At 39.4% G+C, this 26,185-nt stretch overlaps 2 protein-coding genes across 4 annotated transcripts in view; one reads left to right on the top strand and one right to left on the bottom strand.

The window, feature by feature from the left end:
- HADHA (hydroxyacyl-CoA dehydrogenase trifunctional multienzyme complex subunit alpha) overlaps positions 1 to 24,886 on the bottom strand; it is a 37,880-nt gene extending 12,994 nt beyond the window's left edge. The window contains exons 1-11 of the mRNA XM_074331797.2: positions 24,755 to 24,886; positions 17,918 to 17,959; positions 17,754 to 17,824; positions 15,909 to 16,042; positions 12,962 to 13,100; positions 11,600 to 11,719; positions 9,931 to 10,033; positions 6,067 to 6,189; positions 5,490 to 5,608; positions 3,463 to 3,519; positions 1,591 to 1,700 (exon numbers count right to left, since the gene is read on the bottom strand). Of these exons, the coding sequence (XP_074187898.1) occupies positions 1,591 to 1,700; positions 3,463 to 3,519; positions 5,490 to 5,608; positions 6,067 to 6,189; positions 9,931 to 10,033; positions 11,600 to 11,719; positions 12,962 to 13,100; positions 15,909 to 16,042; positions 17,754 to 17,824; positions 17,918 to 17,959; positions 24,755 to 24,821 (1,085 nt within the window). The 5' untranslated portion in view covers positions 24,822 to 24,886. The remainder of the gene's footprint in view (positions 1 to 1,590; positions 1,701 to 3,462; positions 3,520 to 5,489; positions 5,609 to 6,066; positions 6,190 to 9,930; positions 10,034 to 11,599; positions 11,720 to 12,961; positions 13,101 to 15,908; positions 16,043 to 17,753; positions 17,825 to 17,917; positions 17,960 to 24,754) is intronic.
- A 203-nt stretch (positions 24,887 to 25,089) lies between these two features.
- The window catches only part of HADHB (hydroxyacyl-CoA dehydrogenase trifunctional multienzyme complex subunit beta), a 30,271-nt gene continuing 29,175 nt past the window's right edge, over positions 25,090 to 26,185 (top strand). Inside the window, exon 1 of one of the 3 annotated variants that reach the window (XM_019735320.3) lies at positions 25,090 to 25,227. The gene's annotated coding sequence lies outside the window, so the exon portion shown is untranslated. Of the gene's footprint in view, positions 25,228 to 25,259; positions 25,392 to 25,651; positions 25,911 to 26,185 lie in introns of those variants that run through there. The other 2 variants (XM_074331798.2, XM_088796252.1) reach the window with 2 other exon arrangements.

The raw sequence follows: 26,185 nt of genomic DNA, 5'->3' as shown, positions 1-26,185 counted from the left end.
GGGCTAACTAGGTTTCTAAATTTAAAAGTACCCTCTTCTAGGGTGGGCCGGATGGCTGTTGGTTAGAGTGCGAACTCTCAACAACAAGGTTTCCGGTTCAATTCCCACATGGGGTGGTGGGCTGCGTCCCCTGCAACTAAGATCGAAAATGGCGACTGGACTTGGAGCTGAGCTGCACCCTCCACAACTAGATTGAAGGACAACAACTTGGAGCTGATGGGCCCTGGAAAATACACTGTTCCCCAACTAAAAAAATAAAATTATAAAAATAAATAAAAGGAGCCTCCTTTATTTGCAAAACACAGTCTCTTTAATTGATATATGTTTGTTTTTTGGGTAGGTGGAAGGATGAATATAGAAGTTAGTGTGTCATGATTTTGTGATTTTGCAGGACCCTTAATATTTTTTTCTTCTGCTTCCTTTCCTTCCTGTTACAATAAAGTCTCCCTCTTACATAATTAGAGGTTAGCAGCATTAGCTGCCTTCTACTTAAGCTGCACATGGGGAATGGATGGCTTTGTTATCCTTGTTCATCTGATTTCTGCAGGCCGGGTGAAGAGATGCAGATGTAAGTGGCCATCATCACTGTACTGCCACACGGAAGCGATTTACCTCACCAGTGAATGCAAGATGCTGTCGGTGTCACGTGGAACAAATGCAGCCGGGTTAGTACTGATCACCACGTGTGCTGGAGAGAGGGTTCTATTTCATATTGTGTTTGGATATCAGCCCTCTTGGCTAGAATCTTCGGTCTTGCCCAGACTTCTTACCTATTTTATCTTCTATGTTGGATTGAAATCTCATTCAAAGTGATAGAAGGTAGTACCATTAGCTGCTTTTCTCAACCTGACACGGTTGACACTTTGGACTGGATACTTCTTTGTTGTAGGGCTGTCTCATGCAATGTAGGATGTTTAGCAGCATCCTCGCCCTCTAGCCACTGTATGCCAGTAGCATCCCTCCCTCCCCAGTTGTGACAACCACAAAATTTCCAGACATTGTCAAATGTCCCCTGAGGGGCAACATCACCCACGCTGAGAACCACTGAGCAAAAAGGTGTGTTTAGGGGCATTGCTAAGATGCTGAAGAGCTAGTTAGGAAACGTACTATCGAAAGCCTTGCTGAAGGGAATAGATACAAAACAGTCAAGTAGAATCTCAAATGCTTAGGTTGTAAGCGAAAAGGTCAACGTTTTAACAATTAGAATGAGGTTTTATGTTTTCTAATGAGGGAGAAGTATGAGTTCCCGGAGAGAGTATCTCAAGTCCCAGGGAGAAACAAGATCATGAAATAGGGCGTAGTGTGTGTTTGGTTCAGGAAGGGGGGACCTCAACCAGACTTCTAAGGGACATCAATGGCAAGATATGAAAGCCTCTATAGGAGGCAGCAAAGAGGCCTGGAGAAAACTCAGCACAGGCAGAACTGTAAAGCCAAAAAAGTTCTCGGTAGAAATAAGGATCCAATGTACTCAGGACAGAAGGAGTTTACAAGATTAAAGATGTAAATCTAGCTCTGTAGATCTTCAAAGACCTCTACAAGCTTGTCACGTCATGAAACCCACAAGGGCCTCCTAGGTAGAGTTGAACTTACTTAACCTCCTTCTGCGGAGTTCCAAACTTATTCTTCTTGCACGTGACTTGGCCATGGTAAAGTCCCATCAAGGCCTTTGATTCTCTGGTCATTGCGAGCTCTCCAAATTTCTGAAATTTAAAGAAGGAACAAGAAAAGGTAGAACTGGACAGTGTCAGGGATGTGGATTCCTTCCGTTTGGTGTGTCTGAGGAGCAGAGGTACCTCCTGCAAAGCCAATGTGCTCAGGCCAGAAGGGCCTCCGGGGCCTCGTGCCTGTGCTGCAGAATTCTGCCTCCTACTGGTGTGTCTTCTCTTTGTTCTTCTCAGCTGCAGCCCTTTCTGACTACTACTTTGAAAAAGGTTTGGCATATAACTGAGCCCTTGTTCTCTATACCAGAGGTTGTAGTACCCCATGGATTTAGAGTGTCAGAGTCAAAATAGACCTTCACAATCATCTCAACCAACACTCTAATTTTAAAGATTGGGAAGAGGAGGCCCAGAAAAATTAAGTGACCTTGCTCAAAGCCACACTGCCTCAAAGTGGTAGTATGACCACTTTGAACCCTGGTAGTACAACCTTTTCCACTATAGCAGGTTGCCCACGTGGTACCTACCACTTTAAAAAGAACCTTGCCACTTATGGAGAAAAAACAAGTCTCAATTTAGTGGGGAGGAGCATGAGACTTAGAGTCTGGATTTGACAGAACTGGGTTTGAATACTGACTCTGCCATTGCCCAGTTGTGAAGCTTTCTTCATCCTTAAAATGGGAAAAACTATGCTTATTTTGTAGTATTGTGGGGATTACATGAGAATGCTTGTAAAATGACTAGGGTTTTGATATTAGCTATTATCATCACCAATATTACTAGAATTTACTGGCACGATTACATGGTTTCACATTGTATTTCAAAGAAGGACTCCTTCTCATTAAGTTGCTATCATGTCCTAACAAAACATGAAACAATGTCCCACAGAATCAATGCTTTACTAATCTTGACGCAGTAGGTTCTATTCAATAAACCAGTGACTTTTCAAACTGTGGGTAGCAATCCATCAGTGGTCATGAATTAGTGGGTTGTGATAAGCATAACAGACAGGAAACACCGAGTACAACACTCACAGAGGACAATTATTGATTCATGAAATATGCTTCAATTTTACTGTAATATATATATATATATATATATATATATATACACACACACACACACACATATATATGTGTATACCTGGTTATGATGTAAAAGAATAAATCAAGTGAACTGCAATAAGCAATGAAGTACAAGAAATGTTTCCTCTGGAACTGGTTCTAAACTAGTCAGATACCTTTTGTCCTATAATATTAGCAAAGAGCAATCATTCTTCAATGACTGCTTAAAGCTTAAAAACAACCCAAACCAGTTAAATCTGTCATGTCACCAACTCAGAAAGTGAGAGGGGTGAGGCTGATTTCTGCGTCCCTTTTCTTCTTTTAGTTGGTAAAAAACATTTCTTTTCATTTTCTAATTTACCAAAGAGAGGCTGGGCTTCGAAGGTTTATCTCTATGCCCTAACAAGTAAGAATTGTACTTTTCTATCAATATATTCATTTTATCATAACAAAACCAGCCCGACTACAGTACAAAATGTCCAAGCAATTCATTTTGAAGGGATTACAACTCTGCCCCTGCTCTTCCTAGTTCTACCCTTGTTATTAAGAGCAAGTTCAAATATCTGGGGACCACTAGGGTTTCCTTACATCTACTTGCTCACTGAGATTAATCATAAGAAATGATAACCACTGGAGAAAAAGTTTTTACTAGGCTTTGCATACATTTTTAGTTTTGTACACTTTCAGATCTTTGGTTTTGTTTGATCTAATAATAAAAAATTGAAAGGAAATAACTTTACCTGAGATTCAGAGAGATAGCCAGCATCTTTCCCTTGCTCAATTCCAGTCTTTACCACCTAAAAAACATATAAAGTACTTGTTCACTGTTGGACTGGATTGGCGAGATGTACAATAATGCTGAATAACACTGCTAGTGTTGTTAGTTTTTAAAGAGTAAGTCAAGAGTCTGGAATGGAGAAAGAAGAGACAATTGAGTGCCTGGTTAGTGAAGACTGACTTAATTCTCCACCTCTGAGGCAAGTGCTAATCCTATCATGAAATGGGAGGAAATAAAATGGGAGGAAAAATAATTAAAAAGTCAGAATAGGAAAACAGAGGTGTCCCTGCTCAAATCACCTCCCTATCCACCTTTGAATCAGTATTTTATCATAGCAAGAGGTGTCATCACTCCTTTCCACGTGCAGCAATAGGTTTACCTGTTCCTCTTCATGACCTTCCCCCCTGCTTAAATTACGTCTCCCATCTTTCTCCCGTTCTCTAAATGTAGGTAGATCCCCAGAGTTCCACTTTCAGCCCTTTTCTCGCTCAATGCAGTCTTCCTGACATGTCATCTAGCTTATCACATTAATCAGGAACTCTATGAAATTCAATTGAGTATTTGGGGTAAGTTCTATCCTAAGCACAATGGCAAGTATGAAAGAGGAAGAAATGACCCTGTACTCAATCACCATCATTTATGAGAATGACAGATTGAAAAAACAAACAAATCTACACCCTGACTTCTCTGTCTAAACTACTGTTGCTTGAATTTCCTGAAATATCTACATATAATACTTCTAAAACTTGTCTCATATCTGTCTTTGGCGAGTCTTTTACTACCTTCATATTTTGACTATCATATCTCAGGATCTTACTTAAACTTCAAGTCTGAGGTACTGAGATAGTTTCCTAATTCATCGCTCTCCTTTGTCTCTTTCTAATCCATTTTTTCTCACTGCTGTGAAAATGGTTCTCCATGGTCTATATAGTTCAAAGGTCAAATTTCTTAATTCATTATTGGCAACCTAAAATCTAGCTTGGATCTGCCTTTCTGCAGACATTTCATGATCCTCCTACAAAAACTGATCTCATTAAAGGTTCCTTGAAGAGCCTCCTGCGTGCTGCCTTCTGCAACTTTGCTCAAAATGCCCACCCTACCTGGCACCATTTCCCTTCACCTATTCTCCACCCATTTTTCAGGGCTCAGGTCAAATCCCGCTCTTCCTGATCTCTGGCTCACAGTGACTATTCCCTCCTCTGTGTAGTTAGCAATTTTCCTCTGTCCCAATTATCTGGCATTAATCCTATGCTGCTTTATATTGTCCCTCATACTGTTACTGCCTTACCACATATGTATGTGTCTAATCTCCCAGCCCAGACTGTGAGAAGATGGAGGTAGGGGATCACGTTTCATATTTTATGTACTTGGTGTCTTCTGCTCAAAATCTCTCTCTGGACTGATCCATTCTCTAATTTTGAGGTCTTTGATTATACGCTCTCTTAATCTTGGACTTTTCCAGATTGAGAAGTTCCATTGTAAAGTCTACCTTTATATAGAAGTTTCTTCAATCAATACTGTGAGCATTTTAACTATCCTCCTTGATTGAGCTTTTTCAGAACCTCTCTATGGCATTACATCTTTTTAATAATTAGGGTAATGGTGAAATACATGAGACACTTTAGGTACTGAAAATGGTTTTGACTAAGGATAGAACACAGCCATCAATTTGTTTCAACTACCTCTTTATAAATGTTCAATATTTCACTGGCCTTGTTATATTGACATGACATAGGTTCCTTCTTGGTTTATAACTGGTAGTTTTAAACTCATCAACTAATAAGTATGCCTGGCACTGGATTATCCTCCAGTACATCGATTTATATGAGTCCTCATAGCTTGCTATACTCTTCTCTTATTTTTGGTAAGTACTTTAAGAGCAGAATTAAGAACTTTTGTAGTGGCATATGGTCCAGAATGACAATAAAGAGTACTGTGCTACGCAAGGGAGGAAATATGAGAAATCTGAGAGTATAGGAAAAGACTCACGTCAATTATTTTCAGAGGTGCAGGATAAAGGCCTTTGGTCTGCTTTTGTACTTGTTCTTCCACCTTTTTGTAAACTTGTTGCCTGACAAATGGAATATTCATGGCGTACGATGTCAATTCTGTAAGGTAAAATGTGTTTAGATACTTATTAGCAATAAGTCTTCCTTGTTAGTTTGTGCTATAAACTCAATACAAATGCCGATGTCCCAGCTCTATGACAGAACTGATCCTTATTCTGATACACAAAAGCTAAATTTCAACCTAAGCACTTCTTTAAACATAGTTTCACTAGTTGATAAATGCTAAAGCTGGATGTTGGGTACAAGGCTGTTTATTACACTATTACAGTATTCTACTTTTGTATTAATGTCTAAAATTTTACGAAACAAAAAGTTTTTAAAAAATGGTTTTAACCAGTGTGAGGTTCAGACTTGACCTTACAGCAGAGCTGTCGTATTCCTTAAGGTTGACCTTATTATTCAAGTAAATAATGTATTTACCTCTTCCTCATTTAAAATTTACAGCAAATAAAATTCAACTCCCTCGAAAAAAGCTTTGCTTTAATAACGATACTCACTTTCCACTAATCCCTTGTCTCTCTTTGGAGAGATTTTCTTATCGGCTAGTCCTTTGGCAAAAGTAACTGCAACTTCTTCTAGGTATTCAATTGTCCGTTCTTCTGGAGGTTTTAATCCTGGTCCTATAAAAATGAACACAACAGACTGGAATGCAAATCCGGCTTTGATCAGTCCCAGGTAGGCAAAAACCTAGGCATGCCAAAGCCAAAGGGTCTGCAACCCACTTCTAGCACAGCTTCCCATGTCAGGCCAGACTGGTAGGTGGCATAGTCATGAACTATGGACTCACAGATAGGGAACCTGCAAATAATAAGGACTGACTGTATGCTCACAACAGAATTAAACTGGAAATCAGTAATAGAAAGATATCTGAGGCATCCCTCAAATATTTGGAAATTAAACAACACACTTCTAAAATACACAGCCATCAAAGAAGAAATCACAAGAGAAATCTGAAAATATCTTGACATTCGTGGAAGTGAAAACATAACATTAAAATATGCAGATAAAGCAATGCTGAGAGGGAAATTTATAGATTTAAATGTTTATATTAAAAAAGGACTAAAATCAATTATCTATGGTTCCTTCTTAAGAAACTAGAAAAAGAATAAATTAAATCCAAAAGCGAGCAGAAAGAATGAGATAGCTAAAATCAATAAAATAGAAAACAAAACCAGAAAAAAAATCAATGAAAAACTAAAAGCTGGTTCTTAGAAAAGATCAATAAAGTTGATAAATTTCTAGCCAGACTCATCAGGGAAAAAGAGAGAGAAGACACATATTATCAATATAAGGAATGAAAGAGGAGCTATCATTACAGAGTATAAAGATATTAAAAAAAATAATAATGAAGTGTTATGAACAACTTTATTGCAATAAATTTGGCAAGTTAAATGAAATAGACAAAATCTTTGAAACATAGCCACGGCTCACTCAAGAAATGGAGAACCCAAATAGCCTTATTATCTATTACAGAGATTGAATTCACAGGTAAAAGAAACCTTCCCAACAAAGAAAACTTCTAAGTCCATATAACTTCACTAGTAAATTCTATCAAGTATTTAGGGAAGAAATAATACAACTCTACACACAATTTTCCAGAAAATAGGAGAGGAGGGAACATTTTCCAGCTCATTTTATGAAACCAGCATTATCCTAAAACCAATACCAAGCAAAAATATTACAAAAAATTATCCCTGAGACCATTATCTCTCATGACCAGACATAAAAATTTCTTTCAAAATGTTAGCTGATCCAGCCAACAATTTAATACATCATGACCAACTGGAGTTTATTCCAGGAATGCAAAGTTGATTGAATAGTCAAAAATCAGTAATTGACATTACTAATCGACTAAAAAATAAAAAACCCACACAATCATTTCATTAGATGTAGAAACAGCATATGACAAAATTCAACATCTATTCTTAGCAAACTATAAACAAAAGGGAACACCACAATCTGATAAAGGGCACATATGAAAAGGCTACTATAACATCGTATACCCTACAGCATCAGGGCCAATGCTTTCCTCTAATATTGAAACAATAGTATTTTCTTTCACCACTTCTATCAAGTATTGTACTAAAGATCTTGGTCATTGCAGTTAGTTAAGAAAAAGAAATAAATGCCAACCAGATGGGAAAGGAAGAAGCCAAAATGTCTTTATTTGTAGGCAGCATGATTATTTATGTAGAAAATCCTTAGGGATCTATAGAAAAAGCTACTAGGACTAATAAATTGAGCAAAATCATAGAATACAAGGTCTACGTACAAAAACCAATTGTATTATATATATTAGTAATTAATAACGAGAAATTAAAGTAAAAAAGTATACTGGCTCAAAATATGAAATACTTAGGTATAAATTTAAGAAAATGCATGCAAGATACTTTCAATGAAAATTATAAAACGCTGCTAAAAGAAATTAAAGATGACCTACATAGAGAGTTATACCATATTTATGATGAAAAGACTCAATAAAGATGTCAATTCTCCCCAAATTGTTACAATGATTAAATGCAGTTCTAGTCAAAATCTTAGCAGGCATTTTTTTTTGATATGGATGAGATGATTACAAAACTTATATGTAAATGCAAAGAAACTAGTTCAGGCGAAATAATTTTGAAAGAAGAGAACCAAGTTGGAGTGGGTCATACTACCTGACTGCAAGTGTTACTACAAAAACATAATAATTAAGATAGTGTGATACTGGCTTAAGTAAAGACATATAGATAATTGGAAATAGGAAATCCTGATATAAACCCAAACATATAGGGTGAATTGATTTTCGATGAAGATGTCAAATTAGATCAATGGGGAAAGAAGATTCTTCTTAACAAATTGTGGCAGGACATTTGGATATTCCTATGCAAAAAAAAAAAAAAAAAAAAAAAAGACTCCATCTTTATCTCACACAAAAGTTAAATTGAAAAGGATCACAGACCAAAATTTAAAAGCTAAACTACAAAACTTCCAGAAGAAAACACAGGAGAAAACCTTTGTGATCTTGTGCAGAAAAGATTTCTTAGATAGAACACCAACAGCATGATCCGTAAAAAAAGGATCCTGGATTTCATCAAAATTAAGAATATCTGCTCTTAGATAATGAAAACACAAGCCACAGACAAGGAGAAAATATTTGAAAATTACAGATCTCATAAAGGACTTGTATCCTGATATATGAAGAACTCTGAAAACTCAGTAATAAGAAAAACTCAATCAAACAAAATGGATAAAACATTTGAACACTGAACCAGAAGATATACAGAAAGCAAATAAACACATGAAAGAAACTCAGTATCTTTGGTCATTAGGGGAAGCACAAATTAAACTACAAATGAGATACCACTACACTCTTATTAGAATGTCTAAAATTAAAAAGACTAACCATGCAAAGTCGTTGGTAACTAGAACTCTCCTATAATGCTGGTAGGAACGCAAAACGGTATTATCACTTTGGGAAAACAGTTTGACAGTTTCTTAAAAGCTAAACACACATTTATCATATGGTTCAGCCAATCCACTCTTTGGTATTTATTCAATAGAAATGAAATATATGTCCACATAAAGATGAATGTTCATAGCAGCTTCATTCAGAACAGCCCCAAACTGGAAACAACTCAACTGACCATTATTTGGTGAATGGATAAACAAATTATGGAATATCTTGCCATACAATGTAATAACAGCAATAAGAAGGAACAAACTGCTGACATACGCAACACGGATGAATCTCAAAAGCACTATGCTAAGTGAAAGAAGACAAAATACTACATATTAGAAATGTTCTATTGTATGATGTGGTTGTGTTTCCACCACAATATACATTCATCAAAACTCAAACTGTATATTAAAAACGGGTAGATTTATTATTATGTAAATAACATTTCCATAATGCTGATTTTTAAGAAATAAAAGAGGGTAATGAACACGCAATCTGGAATAGTGATCTCCTTGGGTGAGGGGAGGCAAAGAAATTGCATGTGGAGGAAGCAGCACATCAGCAGATGACAATTATTGTTTGAAGACCTCTCAGGTTGGTTGCTTCATATGTGTTTATTATATTATTAAAACACACAAAAAATGAAGGTGGGTTATCATGGATAATGATATAGGTAATTTAAGAACCAAAAATAATGACTTCATTCAACTCTACTCATGATGCCCAATTTATAAATAAAGTAAAATAGAAACTGGAGTGATGTTGAAATGATTTAGTATTGTGATTTTTAGAAAACTTTACTCTTCAGAATGATGACTTATTTCTTAAGAGTTTCACTCTAACAAATATTCAAGATATCAATTCTTGGAGAAAATAAATAACTTAATAAGGCCCAACTCTGAGGCATGCTAACACTTACCTAGGGGGTCCACCAATTGGTCAACCAGTCCCATTTTCTTTGCTCTGTCTGCACGAATGTTTCTACCAGTCAGCATCATGTCAAAAGCAGCAGGCAAACCCACCTAACATACAAGCAAGGATCAGAGTATAGGGGAAAACATTATCAGTGACAATTATAGTTTACAAATCATTCAACTGTGCAAAATACATACTAAAGTGAGAAAAAGCAAACCAGATTTTTACACTATTTATTAATCAGTTGTATTTTCCATCATACTGATACATATTTAGGTAACTTTTGGGATTAGAAATCTTCAGCTGAAGCAAAAATGCCTTTATAGCTCTTCTTTTAACTCAGTATGTAGGATTTCTGTCTTATGGAATTGATAAGGTGGAGAAATAATTTCATGTTTCCTAAAATTGTGCATTTATGTCATTCTGAGTTTCTTTCCTATCACTTATGCAATATTTACAATTCCTATATTAGAACTAGTGGAGACTCAGAAATCTGATAGGTTTGACAATGTCTTTAGAAAGAATTTTAGGCTTAACAAAAGTAGAACTCAGCTAAGGGCTTCTTACGTGAGTACTAAAAGATATGGCCTGTAGCAATATTCAAATACCAACTATAACAAAACAAAAGAAATTCAGCAATATTCTACACACATATAAGCTTATTCATTCTTTCAATAAATCCTCTTGACAATTCCTACTGTCTCCCCGAAAATAAGACCTAGCTGGACCATCAGCTCTAATGTGTCTTTTGGAGCAAAAATTAATATAAGACTGGGTATATTATGTAAGACCCGGTATTATATTATGTCATATTATATTATAGCTGGTATACTTTATATTATGTTAATTACATTATTTTATATTAATTATATATATTATATTATATTGTAGTATATTATATTATATACCCGGTCTTATATTATAGTAAAATAAGACTGGGTCTCATATTAATTTTTGCTCCAAAAGACGCACTAGAGCTGATGGTCCAGCTAGGTCTTATTTTTGGGGAAACACGGTATGAAGGAATGCACACTATTATCTGAAAACTAACAGAATAAACCTTCCTATTTTTCTGTGCCCAGCTCATATCAACTTTCCTCCAAGAGTATTTCTACTGAGCCTTGTTTTTACTGAGGAATCGATTAGTGCTAGAAGCTCTGAGGTTCAGCAGGCCCTCAAGTTGGGTATCAAGATTGCTCTGCAGCCTCCAGGTCTGACTGTCCTTCCTCTCTCTGCTTAAGAATTCAAGAGCCTCATGGGCCTCTTCTGGTTCTACAGAATACAGCAAGGACATTGTCCAAGTCAGATAAATGGTCTGCCCCTTGTATGGTTCATGAAATATGACCCATGGATTTGAAAGATGGATACGATGGTACTATGCAGAGAAGGAACAGATTAAATTATAACCTCTAGAGGCAAGACATGTATGTTATTTATCTTCATCCTTCTTCATGGACTAACAAAGGACCATGATCAATAATTTTGACCAAGGAATTAAAAAAATAAAAAATAGCATTGGAAAAAACAAACAAATACCAGGAATAAAAATGTCACTGATGCCATATACTCATATTTGGGTTTCTAAACTCTACAATGAATACCCATGTCATGCCTTTTGCACATGAGGAAGTAGATCTAAAAGTGCCCACAGGTACTGAGGGTCTTATACTCACCATGCTGGGAAGCCTCTGTGTGCCTCCTGCTCCCGGTAAGATGCCCAGCAACACTTCAGGGACGCCCAATACTGTTTTCTTATCTTTTGTTGCTACTCTGTATTGGCATGCAATGGCAAGCTTCATACAAATGAAAGCAAATTAAAATGTTAGATAGTGTAACTTTATAACATTAGGCTCTGTGAGAGTCTAAAGATTACTTCTGCAGCAGGAATGTTCCCATAGAATAAACTGTAATTCCTTAGGCTGGCGTATGATGCAATTTACCTTTCCAGCCTTATTTCATACTTTCCTCCTAATTTATTCACCTCTTTTTGGGTTGCAGATCTCCTTAAAAATCTGCTGTACGCTATGGAAGCTCTCAGTAGAAAAATGCACACACAATTGTATATGCACTCCAGGTGAAGAAGCCCTGTATCCTACAGAGAGTCTCCTTTTCAATGAGAGATCTAGTTCAAATCTTCTCAATTTATAAATGAAAACATCACACTTTGGTTCACACGCTCTCTGCCATGAGAATAAGGATGAAGACTTATCCAGAAGTTTGATAACTAAAAAGATAGCTGATTCTCCTCCGAGAACACATAGCTGTGCTTGTGCCAACCTTTCCAGGTTGCTAGGAGCCATTCTAGCCATTGTTCTCATTTAGAGCAGATTCTAGCATTTCATGGCAGTGGGGAATGATCACAACCCACTACTAGAGCCTGGCAGAGTTTGAGATGAGGGAGGTTTCCTGTGGATTGGCTCAGATTGACTTGAGCTTTTCAATTCCACTGGCATAAGCAAGTGGTTGAAAAGACAGTTGTTTCTTCTTGCATCATGGCCCTTGGGGAGCACTTCCTCTGCAGAAGACAGGTCTGGGGGAGGACAGGCTGTGGTGGAAACCAGCCCCAAGATGGTAGTACATGGGGAAATGACCCATGACACCTCTGAGGTACTGCCCATTGGGTCTGGACACAATCATTGGAATTCTTGGAGCATGGTTAAATGCACGGGTCTTGTGAAAGCTACCAAGCTTCATCACTTTCAGTCCAACTGCATCCAGGTCTGAGGCTGCTGACACTTGACACCGGGGGCCATTTATTTAGGGCAGACTGCCCATTTTTATCTTGAGGGAAGAAGCAAGGCCTGGGGTGTGGGGTGGGGGGAAGGGATGGGAGCCAACACTGAGTACCTGCAGCATCTACTACGTCTTCACTATTCAGAAGTTGTAACCGAAATATTTAAAGATACTGATTTTCAATGCAAATTAAAGGGTACATGTTCTCAAACAGGGAAAACATAAAAAACAAAAACCATAGCCTAAAGGTTTACAGCTGGTGAATCCCACCAATGAGCTAAACTGTGACTTTGGATTTATACCTCAAGTCCTCCTCCAAAGCAGGATCCATTGATGGCAGCCACAATAGGCTTTGTGGACTTCTCAAGTTTCTCAAACATTCTCTGTCCTTCCTGTGATAACTGTCTTACCTCATCAGCAGTCTTGCAAGCGCCTAACATGCTGCAGTAAACATGAAAGAGAACAGAAAAAAATCAACTACAGCCTATTTTGTTAAACACCTCTTTTACCGTCTCCTCATCCTATGACATGTCAGTACGTGCTGGTGATCCTTCAAGTGCTCGGAGGTTTGAGAATGGTTCCGCCTCAGAGAGCACTAAGTGACGTCATCTCTATTAGACTGCCAAGTTTCTGGATCCAGAGACCATGGAACAAAATATGCTGCACAATTTATTTTTCCTTCTATTAGGTTGATGTAAAAGTAATTGTGGTTTAAAAAAAAAAAAAAATTGCGGTTTAAAAGGTTAACAATTGCAAAAACCGCAATTAATTTTGCACCAACCTAATATAACAAATCATTAGATTACAAAGCTCTGTACATAAGAAAATAATCTTCTGATAAATACTTTCACTATCACATTAACGATTTTTTCTATCAGGTGGCTTTCAGATTAAACAGCAATCAAAATGGCAGAAAAAAAAAAAAAGCTTTCAATGTGACAACATGGATGGACCTAGAGGGCATTATGCTAAGTTAAATAAGTCAGACTGAGAAAGACAAATACCATATGATTGCACTTATATGTGGAAACTAACGAACAAAATGAACAAACAAATAAAACAGAAACAGACTCTTAGATACAGAGAACAAACTGATGGTTGCCAGATGGAAGGGGGGTTGGGGAGGCTAGGTGAAAAAGGTGAAGGGATTAAGAAGTACAAATTGTTTAAGAAAATAGTCATGGGGATGTAATATAAAGTACAGCATAGAGTCAATAATGTTGCAACAACTGTGTATAGTGCCAGGTGGGTATTAGATTAATGTGGGGGGGGGGGGGAGAATTACTTCGCAAGTTACATAAATGTCTAACCAGTATGCTGTACACCTAAAACTATTATAATATAAAATAATATTGAGGCTGTCCCGGTGGCTCAGGTGGTGGGAGCGCCATGCTCCTAACGCCGTCGCTGGTTCGATTCCCACATGGGCCAGTGAGCTGTGCCCTCTACAGCTAAGGTTGTGAACAACAGCTCTCCTTGGAGCTGGGCTGCTGTGAGCATCCAGAGGTTGGTGTAATCTGCTGTTGGCTGCTGTGAGCTGCCATGGGTTGCTGAGTGCTGCGGTGGGCTACCGTGTGCCACCGTGAGCAGCTGTGACCAGCAGCCAGCGTGAGTGGCTGGTGAGAGCTGCCATGAGCTGCTGCGAGCGGCCAATGGACGACTGGCGACTGACTGGGGGGGGGCGGGCGGTAGGTAGGTAGGTAGCGCAAGGCTCATAATACCAGCATGGGCCAGGGAGCTGTGTCCTACACAACTACAATGAGAAACAACGGCTTGAACTGATGTGTGTGTGTGTGTGGGGTGGGGGGAGGTGGAAAAAGGGGGGAAGAAAAAAAAAAATTGAGTGTCAACTCTAGTTGGAAAAAAAAAACTTTCAAGTTGTTTAGAGGGATCTAAAACCTAAATAGATCCCCTAATGATTAAAAAAGATCTGCTACAATGTTATCAATGTCCTTTAATTTCAGTTTTGTTTCATTTGCTACTTACTGTGCTTCTGAACACATTTAAGCTGTGAATTTTGTACTTTTGACCAAAGACAGCTAGTTTTCTGTCATTTTGTATGCTGGGACTTGCTCAGCTAGGTTCATGGAAGCTACAAGTATTTTCCTGCCTGGTACATCAGTATCTCATTAGGCTCAAATAACTGAGCTAGGAAACAAAGCACTTGATACAGAAAATTTTGCTTTTTCTAAAAATTAAACATGAAACAGAACATAAATTCCTAATTACAGCAACAAAAAAGGGTACACAATGTACAGCAAGGTTTAAAAATACACAAACACCTAAAATACAAATCATTAAGCCTATAATACTGGCTATCATTGTCTAAAGTACAAGGAATAACAAATACTCGTATTTTGACAGAATTAACAATTGTTAAGATTTTAGCCCATTAAACAAACACTAATGTATTTTTCCTTATATGAGCTTTAAAGAATTGTAAACAAGTTTTATACACATACATTCTACCATTTAACAAAAGAAAGAAAATATTAGCTGCATCAGTAAAGTTCCCTTTGACAACCTCCTCAAGTCCTACCAGCCACTTCATTTGCCATGAAACAACGATTTTCATGTTTCTAGTGTATCCTTCCAGATCAACCACATATTTGTATCCATAAATAACATAAAGAAGTATTTCATGTATGGTTTAAAAACCTTTATGTAAAAACTATATGCTGTATAAAACATTCTGCAACTTTCCTTTTTTTTTTTTTTTAACTTAAATGTTTTGGAGCGCTAACATTATGTTGTGGATCTAGTTAATTCCTTCCAACTGTTTTGTAGTATTTTATCATGGGAATGTTCCACGTTTTACTCATCCATTCCCCTAATGACTAACATTTAACTTGTTTCAAATTCTTCATTATTTTAAACTACACAGGACTGAACATCCTTGTACAAAGAGTGGGATTTCTCTAGCATATATACCTAGAAGAGGCATCACTAGATTTTATGATACATGCATTTTCAATTTTACTAAATGCTGCCAAATTGCTCTCCAAAGTGGCTGTACCAATTAGCATTCCTACTGGTAATATATTAACTTTCTCACTTCCCCAAGTCCTTGTTAACATGATTTTTTTAAACTTTTAAATGGCATCTCATTGTTAGTTCAATTTTATAGCATTTTTTATTCTATTCAAATCTGAACTGCTTTCAACTTCTTTAAGGAAAGGTTGTATTTAGTATTACGCGGCTTAAGCAACAAGCCCCTCATTTTTTTAAATCAACTTTATTAAAACTTACTTGATATCAGCACCTGCAATAAAGCAGCCTGGCTTTGATGAGATAAGGACAGCACTTCTGATTTGATCGCTTGCCCAGATTTCATTCATTACTTCTACGAACTCTGATTGCAGTTCTTTATTCAGTGTATTTACCTGCCAAAGGGAAATACATAAATCTAAGAGTTTAAATTTGAAGTACCAGATGTGCAAATCACCATCAGATGCTTTTTGATTGTAGGAAATATGATTATCAGAAGAAATATACTTGGAAGCAAGTTGGAAGCAAGAAAGAAAGGCAGGGAATAGACAAATCAAATACCCAGTAGCTTTCTATTCAGGCAGCTTTGGCCAACTATAAGCGCCCCTCCCTTTAAAAACAGGCCTACTCCAAAGAGGAACCCAGGGTCATATTCCAAAGAGTTTGAATCATATGCAGGCTATAAATAAGTCTACAAACATTTACTGGCATGGAAAAAAATTTGTATAACATTAAGGGAAAAAAGGGATCAAAATTAGACATATAGTATGATCTTAATTTCATAAATACTGGATTAAATGTTAAAAGTGGTTATCTTTGGGTTTGGAGTATGAATGTTATTTTTTTCTTTATAGTTTTAAAATTTCCTACCATATAGTTTTAAAAATCCTACCTAACAATTTTTTAAATTTGTTACTTTTGTGTTCAGGAAAAATGTTCAACTTAGAAAATTCTGAAAAAGTACCTTAAGTTAGAATCATTGGTCAGTGGGTATCAAGGTTTACTCTGGGGGGAGGGGGGGCTGTCTTTTATTTTCCCTAATTTATGATAGTTGTTAATTGCTTCCACCTAAGTCCTCCTATTCATCTAGACTCTGGTAACCAGATTTCTGAAATATAAAATCTTTACACCAATTTTAAATAGGCAAAAACCACGAGCTCCAGAAATAAAGCTGTTCTTGGCAAAAGCCTGGATGCTTTGTTGAAGGTGTCAAAAACAAATGAAGCTCCACTTTGAACAGAACTTGACCTCCAACGTGACCTGCACCTGCTTATTCAGAGCCCTCAGGAAGCTTAACAACCACACTTAACCCAGATAATTTATGAATAATGACTTATGTTAGGCAGGTAATAAAGAAACCAGATTCAATAACCTCATAGTTAGGATGGGTTAGGTGAGTTTTGATTCTTATAAACAAAACTTGTACTCTGGTTCTTACTTAGAAAGTCACCTCTTATCTAAATTCTATGCTGTAATACAAGATTAGTTTTATTAATCCTTGATGTTAATCTGACCCCTAAGGTCACCTAGAAGGAATTCTTAAACAAAGACCTCTGCTCCAGAAAACTGCACTCCTTGGGCAATTTTTCAAACTCACTAAATTAACTATCAAAACCGTAGTTCATAGTGTGGGGACAGAGCCCCAGAGAGCAGTTTCCAGGCTCTTGGCCTCACGTGCAAAGGTGTTGGCTCAGGTAGTAGATGGCTGTCAGCTGTGGCTAGTTGGCCGTCAGCGGTAACCCTTGAGCCATTGGCCACTAATATAACTGCCGCAGCTGCGCTGGGGGAGTGGAGTCGAGGAGAGTCGTCGGTTGGTTGGCAGAAAAGCGGACAGCAGGTTTCACGTCATGTGAATCCAGCCTCCAGTGAGACGATAGTGGTATGACTCCCCTACCTATGGCTCCGTGGGTGTTCCTTTTTGGCCTCGCCACATCCTGCGTTCTTATGTGGGGAGTAGGACCAGAGACCCCGCAGGCCACCTGGCGTGACACATAGGATAAGGTTATGGTGGATTTCTTTCTTTCCCATTCAGGACTGGATTCATGGATGCATAGTAATCCATGCAGTGTATCACAGAAATAAACTGCAGCAAGTTAAAGTAGGTACCTTTGAATTGGGTGAGTTAATTCGAACAACTGCCACATCCCCTTTGACTTTATAGTTGACATGGGTTCTGGCTAAAAAGAGAAAGAAAATTTATTTGTAAACATGTTTATTGCTAAATAAATCTTAAAAGCAATGTTAGCATGTCAACAAGAAATTAAACTTACTCCGCAAAGCAGAAGATCCTGTAAAGTTGCGACAAATGTAACCTGTAAGAAAAAGGTATTTTAAAATTAATTCTTTTACAAAACAATTTCTGTAGTACCTGTTATATATTACAAAGCTAGAATTTATAACAACAACAAAAATTAGAACAGTGTGTTCTAGGCCATTATTGTGACCACTACCATATCTTTTTTGTTTCAAGTGTCAGCTCACATAATTATTGGGATACTAAATGTGGTAGGTCGAAAAATGGCCCCTCAAAGATGTCCACATTCACAGAAACTGTGAATATGTTAGGTTATATGGCAAAGAGGAATTAAGATTGCAAATGGAATTTAAGGTCGTTAATTCACTGTCCTTAATCTTGGGTTATCCAGTTGGGCCCAATGTAATCACAGAGGGGAAGAGAGAGACAAAGAGAACCAGAGAGATGGTAGCATGAGAAAGACTTGGTCCCATTTTGCTGGCTTTGAAGAAGTTGAGAAATGCAGGCAGCTTCTAGAAGCTAGAAAAGGCAAGAAAATGGATTCTCTCTTAGAGCATCCAGAATGAACACACCCTGCCAACACTTGATTTTAGCCCAATGCGACTCATTTCTCACATCCATAACTGTAAGAATAAATTTGTATGGTTTCAGACACTGAGTTTGTGGAAATTTGTTACAGTAGCAATAGGAAATGTATACACTAAGAAATAACAAAGCAATCCATAAAATCAGTCCCAAATGTATTCCAAATATGTCTCAACCACATTCTCCAGCCATATCCTCTTGCATTTTTATGGTGAGATGGAGTTTCCAGTGTTATCAAAAGTAAAATCAAGGGGCACTAGTGACTATTATAAAGGTCAGCCTATGTCACTTTACTATTTTAAGCATTTCTAACTGAAAATGCTGTATTACACTCTATTACACTCCACAAGAATACTCTTATCCTGAGGATAACAAAGACCAGCTATTCTCCTTCCTCTTTGCCAACACTTCACTATGTGAGGCTCTCCAGCATAATGATATCATCTTTTGAGCACAAGCCATCACAAGAGAAGTCCCGGCAGAGGGTCATTCAATTTGTATTCTGGATAGAAGGTAAGGAATATTGAGGAAGTCTAGGCAAGAATTTCAGCTTTGTTCTGGGCATTACTCTTTTTCCTAGCACTAAAGGCTCACCTTTGCCCTGCTCTCATCCAAACACCTTGCTCTAGGTCAGGGGTGTCCAAACTTTTTTCAATGGTTTTCACCAAGGGCCATATGTGGTAAAGTATTTTCTACCAAAAGTATTTTCTACATGATTTAGAAAAAACCTTAGAACCATACCGTTTCCAAGTTAGGATGTTCTATATTTGACCAGGTAGCAGGGACCCTTTTGGAATGAGGAACACATGGCTAAACTATTACACATGCGACTATTCAACAGATCCAACTGGACTGGATTTCCCATAACAGTATTGAAAAGTGATTCCAGAACTATGGTGGGCATTAGAATCAGTTAGGGAGGCTCAAATACACTCATAAATTTCTGGATGACAGACAACCTAAAACCACCAAATCAGAATTTAAGGGGGCTGGGCCTTAGAATCTGTATTTTTTAAAAAGGTAATTGAAGTGGACAACACATGGTCACATAGGAACCACTGATTTGGAGAACCCACTGATTGTGAAGTGGATTAGGAGAGCGCCATCAATAGTAGCCAAGGCGGGGTCGGCCCAGTGGCTCAGGTGGTTAGAGCTCCGTGCTCCTAACTCCGAAGGCTGCCGGTTTGATTCCCACATGGGCCAGTGGGCTCTCAACCACAAGGTTGTCGGTTCAACTCCTCGAGTCCCGCAAGGGATGGAGAGCTCCGCCCCCTGCAACTAGCAACGGCAACTGGACCTGGAGCTGAGCTGCGCCCTCCACAACTAAGACTGAAAGGACAACAACTTGACTTGGAAAAAAGGCCTGGAAGTACACACTGTTCCCCAATAAAGTCCTGTTCCCCTCCCCCAATAAAAAAAAAATAGTAGCCAAGGCTATTGCTTCCTCCATCTTTCTCTCTAACCTGCAATTCTTTAAGGGCGGGGATAGAAGGTATAGAAAATAGCAGTTTTATACTGGTTTGAAAGGCAAAGCAACATGTTATTTAAAAAAAGAAAACTGTGTAGAAGGCACCAGAACTACAGTGGGGTGATCTCTGGTTCTGTCTGCATTTCTTCTTCTTTTTATTTTTTAAGTGTGTTTTTCCAGGACCCATCAGCTCCAAGTCAAGTAGTTGTTTCAATCTAGTTGTGGAGGGTGCAGCTCACAGTGGCCCATGTGGGGATCGAACCAGCAACCTTGTTAAGAGCACCGCACCCTAACCAACTGAGCTAACTGACTGCCCCCTGCATTTCTTCTTTAAGTAATCCAAGTCAGCCCTCTTAGTGCAAAGACAAAGGACCCGAGAGTCAAAAGACTTGGGTGCGGGGCTGGCCCTGTGGCTCAGGTGGTTGGAGCTCCGTGCTCCTAACTCCAAAGGCTGCTGGTTTGATTCCCATATGGGCCAGTGGGCTCTCAACCACAAGGTTGCCAGTTCAATTCCTCGAGTCCTGCGAGGGATGGTGGGCTCTGCCCCCTGCAACTAAGATTGAACAGGCACCTTGAGCTGAGCTGCCACTGAGCTCCCAGATGGATCAGGTGGTTGGGGCGTGTCCTTTTAACCACAAGGTTGCCGGTTCGACTCCCGGAAGGGATGGTGGGCAGCGCCCCCTGCAACTAGCAACAGCAACTGGACCTGGAGCTGAGCTGCGCCCTCCACAATTAAGACTGAAGGGACAACTTTACTTGGAAAAAAGTCATGGAAGTACACACTGTTCCCCAATAAAGTCCTGGAAAAAAAACACAACCAAACCATGCTTGTCTGACAAAAAAATAAAATTATAAAAAAAAAAAAAGACTTGGGTGCAACCACCAGGTTTATCATTTAGTTGCTGTATGACCATGAACAAGTCTTTTAGTGCATTTCAGTGTTCTTGTAAAGCTAGAAATGAAGGTGATGTAATGATTATAAAAGTTCCTGTAAGTCAAAGGTTACACCAAAGTACATTAAGATAGAAGCCAGCCATCTCCTCAATCTCCAGTGCCTCTACTTCGCTAATGATATACTTTCCTTCTTTGCTTTTCCATCTGTATCATCTGTATTTATCACTCTTCCTTGAGATTCCATCTACAACAGTCTTTCCCATCTCCGCCCAAATGTTTCTCTTTATTTAATATTCTGTTCTGTAATTGCTGCATCTGTAGCAGGTATTACTCCAACTAAACTGTAATCTCTTCCAGCATCACCTCAGTCATTCATTCAACAACAAAAACAATTTACCGTAGCCGACCATATGCCACACATTCTAGGCACTTGGAGTGAACAGACAAAAATCTCTGTCTTTGTGGAGCTTACATTCTATGGCAGCCAGTGATATATCTGGGAAGAACCAGCTCCTACTCAGCAGAGGTAAGTGAGAGGTGAAAATAGGCCTGGCATAAAAACCAGTTTGCCTGTAAAGTAGAAAGTCCAATGGGAGGGAAGCCAGGGAATGGGCAATTCTAGCTAAAACAGGGTCCAGAGTGTTCAAGTAGGAATGGACTGATTGGGAATGCAGAGTGGGAGAGATGAGGTGGAAATACGTACTAAGAAAACCAAACAAGCTGTGTGCTGACATGTGCTACTGTGGCCGCGCTGGCTGGCAGGCATCATGAGCAGCCGGCAGCCAGTGAGAAGTGCCGTGAGCTGCTGACTGGGGACCGACTGCCTCAGCCGGGGGGACGTGCAAGGCTCATAATACCAGCATGGGCCAGGGAGCTGCGCCCTACACAACTAGACTGAGAAACAATGGCTTAAAAACTGGGGGTGTGGGGGCAAAAAGAAAAAAAAGAAAGAAAACCAAACAAACAAACAAAGAAACATAAATATGTAAATAAGTATGTTGCAATTTCAAAGACCAAATACTTGAGAAAACAGGTTGGTGCTCATTAGCTTAGAGATTAAACCATTTTAATCTTTCACCCACTAACCTACCTTTGCTGCACACACACATAGCAAATACACAAAACCTGCACTACATCAACTGAGACAAAAAGCAAAGAGAAAAACCAGTACATGTACAAATATAGCTGAAAAAAATTCCAAACTACAGTCAACTAAATCAAGTTGGAGTACAAGGTAGCTTTGCTTTTGGAATGTAGTGTTATCTACTAACTAATAAGCAGAGCTCACACTGGAGCAGTTGGGTGAACTTTAACCTATATCTACTGTGCCAGCAAAAGAAAGAGAAACCTTTCTCCCACTTCTTAATCACTTTAATAATTTAACTCAAGAAGATAACCACCAGACCTAATAATACAGCTGTGGAGAGAGTTGGATTATGTTGACACAAATTTCAAATGTGAAAATGTTAATACTTTGGTTGTAACAATCAACAGTTCTCAATACTATTCAAAGGGCTAGAATCAAGGCATAGGATTAAGGAAGTGAGAATTAAATTTATGTATACACCATCTTCTAAAGTATTTGCCTATAATCTATTTCCTGTGAAATTATTTTACCACTTAGATAATTAGGAATTTAGATTTAGGGTAGGCGTGGAAATTAAACAAGATATTTTGGTGATTTTCATTTGACAGTCATATTCAGAATTTAGCCTTCACAGAGGAAGAATGGGTGAAAACTTCAAGAATTACAACTCAGTTTCAAGAGAATTTAATCATCTACCAGTAAATGTCATACTCTCATTACATGTTTGGCAATGCCTTAGCACCAAACTTCAGGGTGAAGGATCAATCTGTTGAGTCTAAATGGCAATCCTGGTTCACTTCATAAATGTCTAACCACTATGCTATACACCTGACACCGAAACTAATATAACATAATATTGAATGTCAACTCAAATTGAATAAATACACAAATACATAAATAAATGGCAATACTGGTGTGCAGGTAATTTTAAATTCACTTTCTAGACTTTTTTTCAAAATTTATAAATTGATATTAGAAGGGACAATAACTAATGAATTATATTTTCTTATTGGTGAAAACACAATGCAATATATATATTTATATGTGTATATATTTCAATACAAAAAAATAGATAAACTAAGCTTGTAACTTTTAATTACACAGATAAAATGCAAAAATTACTTGTAGAAATTCTGTGTATATAGAATCATAATTCTTCAGGGCAGGAAAGAGTTAGTAATAGCTAACATTTACTGAGCACTTCATGAAAATCTGCTTTACACCTAAAATAACTCCTTTAAAGCTCACAAGGTGGAATTATTCTCCATTTCACAAATGAGAACACACACAGAAATTAATTGCTCAAGGTCACCAGAGGGTAAAAGGCAGAACCAGATTCAAGTTCAGAAGTCAGACTCCAAATGTAACGCTCTTCATTGCTCTGTCATGCTATTTCTCATTTCAAGGTAAAGTCATAGTCTCAATCATTCATTTTACAGCTTAGGAAAATAAAACCCAGTTAAATTAAGGCTATCTGTCCAAAGTCACATAGTTAGTGACTAGAAACCACATGACCTGACTATCAACTCAGTGTTACGCCAGCTGCTAATCCATAAGAAGTACCTTAAAACCAATGCAGCAGCAAGTTCAAAAATACACGTTTTATTTTTCTAGTGCTAAACCATAAATGCAGAAAACAGGAAACAAAACAAACATGTGAGTAGTAAGAGAATGGGTGATTCTTTTTTCTCAATCCCTTTCCTCAATCTTTACAACATTTCAATTTTTTTTGGTAATAGGATTGGCGCGCGCGCGCGCGCGCGCGCGCGCGCGCACACACACACACACACACACACACACACACACACAGCAGTCCTATGGAAACTAAAAACAGTGGTTGAAATAAGGAAGCAGAAAAAGACTCAATCATTCAAAATTAATCTACAGTAAAGAGAGACTCCAGCTACCTATCTAAACTCAGCATAAAACCAGTGGTTCAGGGTATATTACCAATTAAGTGTCTAATTAAGTAACCGGTATTAAGTACAAAATGCAATAAAAAAAGTTAAGTCACATTTTACCTTATAGATTTTAGATGGGAGGTTTTCCACAATCACCCACTTTCACTGCCAGTTTGAGGATTAAAAGATAATACAGCTAATGCAAGGTAACCGGGTATGGTCAGGAACAAGATCAGAAATAGTTCTTAAAATTATCTAACATTTTATTCCTTAAGATACACGCGTTTGCTTATTTTTAAAAATGTTTCTTGTAGGAAGTTGCAGAACCTCCCCTTGAAATTCAACACACCATATGTTCACACTGGGATTATTGGAACAGCAAGAGTTGAGCCCCCTATTTAAAAATGTGGTAAAAACTGGTTTTGGGGGAAAGGAGCAGGCGGTGGCAGTCATTTACAAGACAGGTTAATTTCATCCGAGAACCTTCTAAGACAGCGCTGTTACCGGCGAGTTGCCGCGGAGACAGAAAGACGTGACAGACTGTACTGTCCCAGTCCTGGAACTCCCAATCTAGTAGGGACAGATCCAAGGCCATCATTAAGGAAAGTAAGAGGGGCGTGAGCCCAGAAGTGAGACGGGGAGACCTGCGGACACTGCCGGACCGGTGGACAGGACTCAGAAACGTTAGGAGTTAGGGAAGCTTGAAATCGCTGCAGGACTCGGGAGTCGTGAGAGAGGAAGTGACAGTGCCTTCACAAGGACACGGGTCTCAGGACAGCATCCCTCCCCCCGACCCAGGGCTGCGGCTCCGGGCGGGGACAGGAAGGCGGCAACGAGTGGGAGACGCGGGTCCGAGGTGGCCCCAGTCTCCGCAGGAGTTATGCCAGGGGCTCCGGGGTGCCCTCAGCCAGGCCTCACCTGTGCATCGGAACGTCCTGGAGGCAGTGAAGCGGCTGAGGCTGCCAATTGCCCGGGAGGCCACCATCTTGAACAGAAGAGGACGAAAGTGGAAAGCGCTTGAAGTGCTGGCTGTCCGCCCGAAGACTTTTCTTCCCGCAGCCTGGCCCCAGACAAGAGTCCAACGTACTGCCTGACTAAAACCTCGATGTTGAGCTGCTGCCGGTCCTTTAACCCTGCCCTTCGCTTCTGGGTAACGGGGCAGAAAGGACGCCTTCTCCGCTAGAAGGAAGGGGGCCTATCGAGGAGGGGCTCAGAGCCGGGTTTTCCAGTCAGGCGGCCGGTGGGCAGCCGCAGGGCCAGCGAGGCCCGCGGAAGCCGTGAGCGACGTGAGGGGTCCTTCCCAGGCAGGACCCGCCCCTTGGTCCGGGCGAGGCTTGGCACTTGGGTCCTAACCTTGCCAGCCGCGGGAGCCTGAGCGGACGCGAACGCAGGTGAGGCTACGTGCGCGCGGCTTTCCGCCTGGCCTTTCCCCCTCGGCCTGCTCTGTACTTCTTTCCCATTTACTGCTCCACTGCCCGCGGCTGTGTCCCTTCCCTGGGAGAGTGGAGTTCCAGCCGACGGAAGCTTTATGGAGGAAGTCTCCGGTGCCAGCGGAGTTAGTAACATGGGTTGGCGTTATGTCTATAGCTTCCGGCTTCGCTGTCACCTGTCTTTTATAACCGCAAGTGAACGCACTGTTTTCTTGTGTGTGTCTCTGTGTGTTTGCGTGTTTGCTGTGTTTGTTGTTTCTCTTGTTTTGCTAGGAGTCAGGTGAGCAGCTATAGATTCAGAACGGGCCCACGGGTTTACCCTGATTCCTGCTGCCGCGGGTGGGACTCGGTCCTGTGACCTCTCCGGCCTCGAGTGTGGCCGGAGACATTCCTCCGTCCTGTTCGGAGATCAGTGCTTCCAGAATGTTCTAACCCAGAAGGGACCCGGCCATTCACCTGGTCATTCATCCTCTTCGTCTTATCCGTGAGGAAACTGAAGCCCATGAATCAGTGTGATTTCAACCATGGCCACAGGTGGTAGAACTAGGACTAGAGCCTAAGTCGACTAACTTTTCAGTCAAGAGCGCTGCATTGCATGACGGCTGTGTTTGTGCTGGAAAGATGGTCTCCGGTCTTCCAATAAGGTGATTGATTTCAAAAACAAACAACATTGAGGATCTAGGCACTTTTCACTCCCTCTCATTTAATCCTTACAATCCCCAAATTGTCACTTGCGTTTTCTAGGTGGTTTGGGAGGCTCAGAGAGTTTATGTAAGTTTTCTGGTAGTAGGCAGAGCCAGGGTTCGGATGTCAATCTGAGTCGCACTGCTCACCACATTCAAAGTTCCACGAGACAGGAAGCAAGAAGGGGTGGGGGGAAATGGCAGGAAAGTTGAGGCTGAAATGAGTATGGAAAGAA

Source organism: Rhinolophus sinicus, chromosome 2 (genome assembly GCF_057876585.1).
Source record: "Rhinolophus sinicus isolate RSI-liver-muscle chromosome 2, RSI-T2T, whole genome shotgun sequence".
Classification (NCBI taxonomy): Eukaryota; Metazoa; Chordata; class Mammalia; order Chiroptera; family Rhinolophidae; genus Rhinolophus; species Rhinolophus sinicus.
Note: the sequence above shows the minus strand (reverse complement) of the source record. Positions and strands in the feature narration are given on the sequence as shown.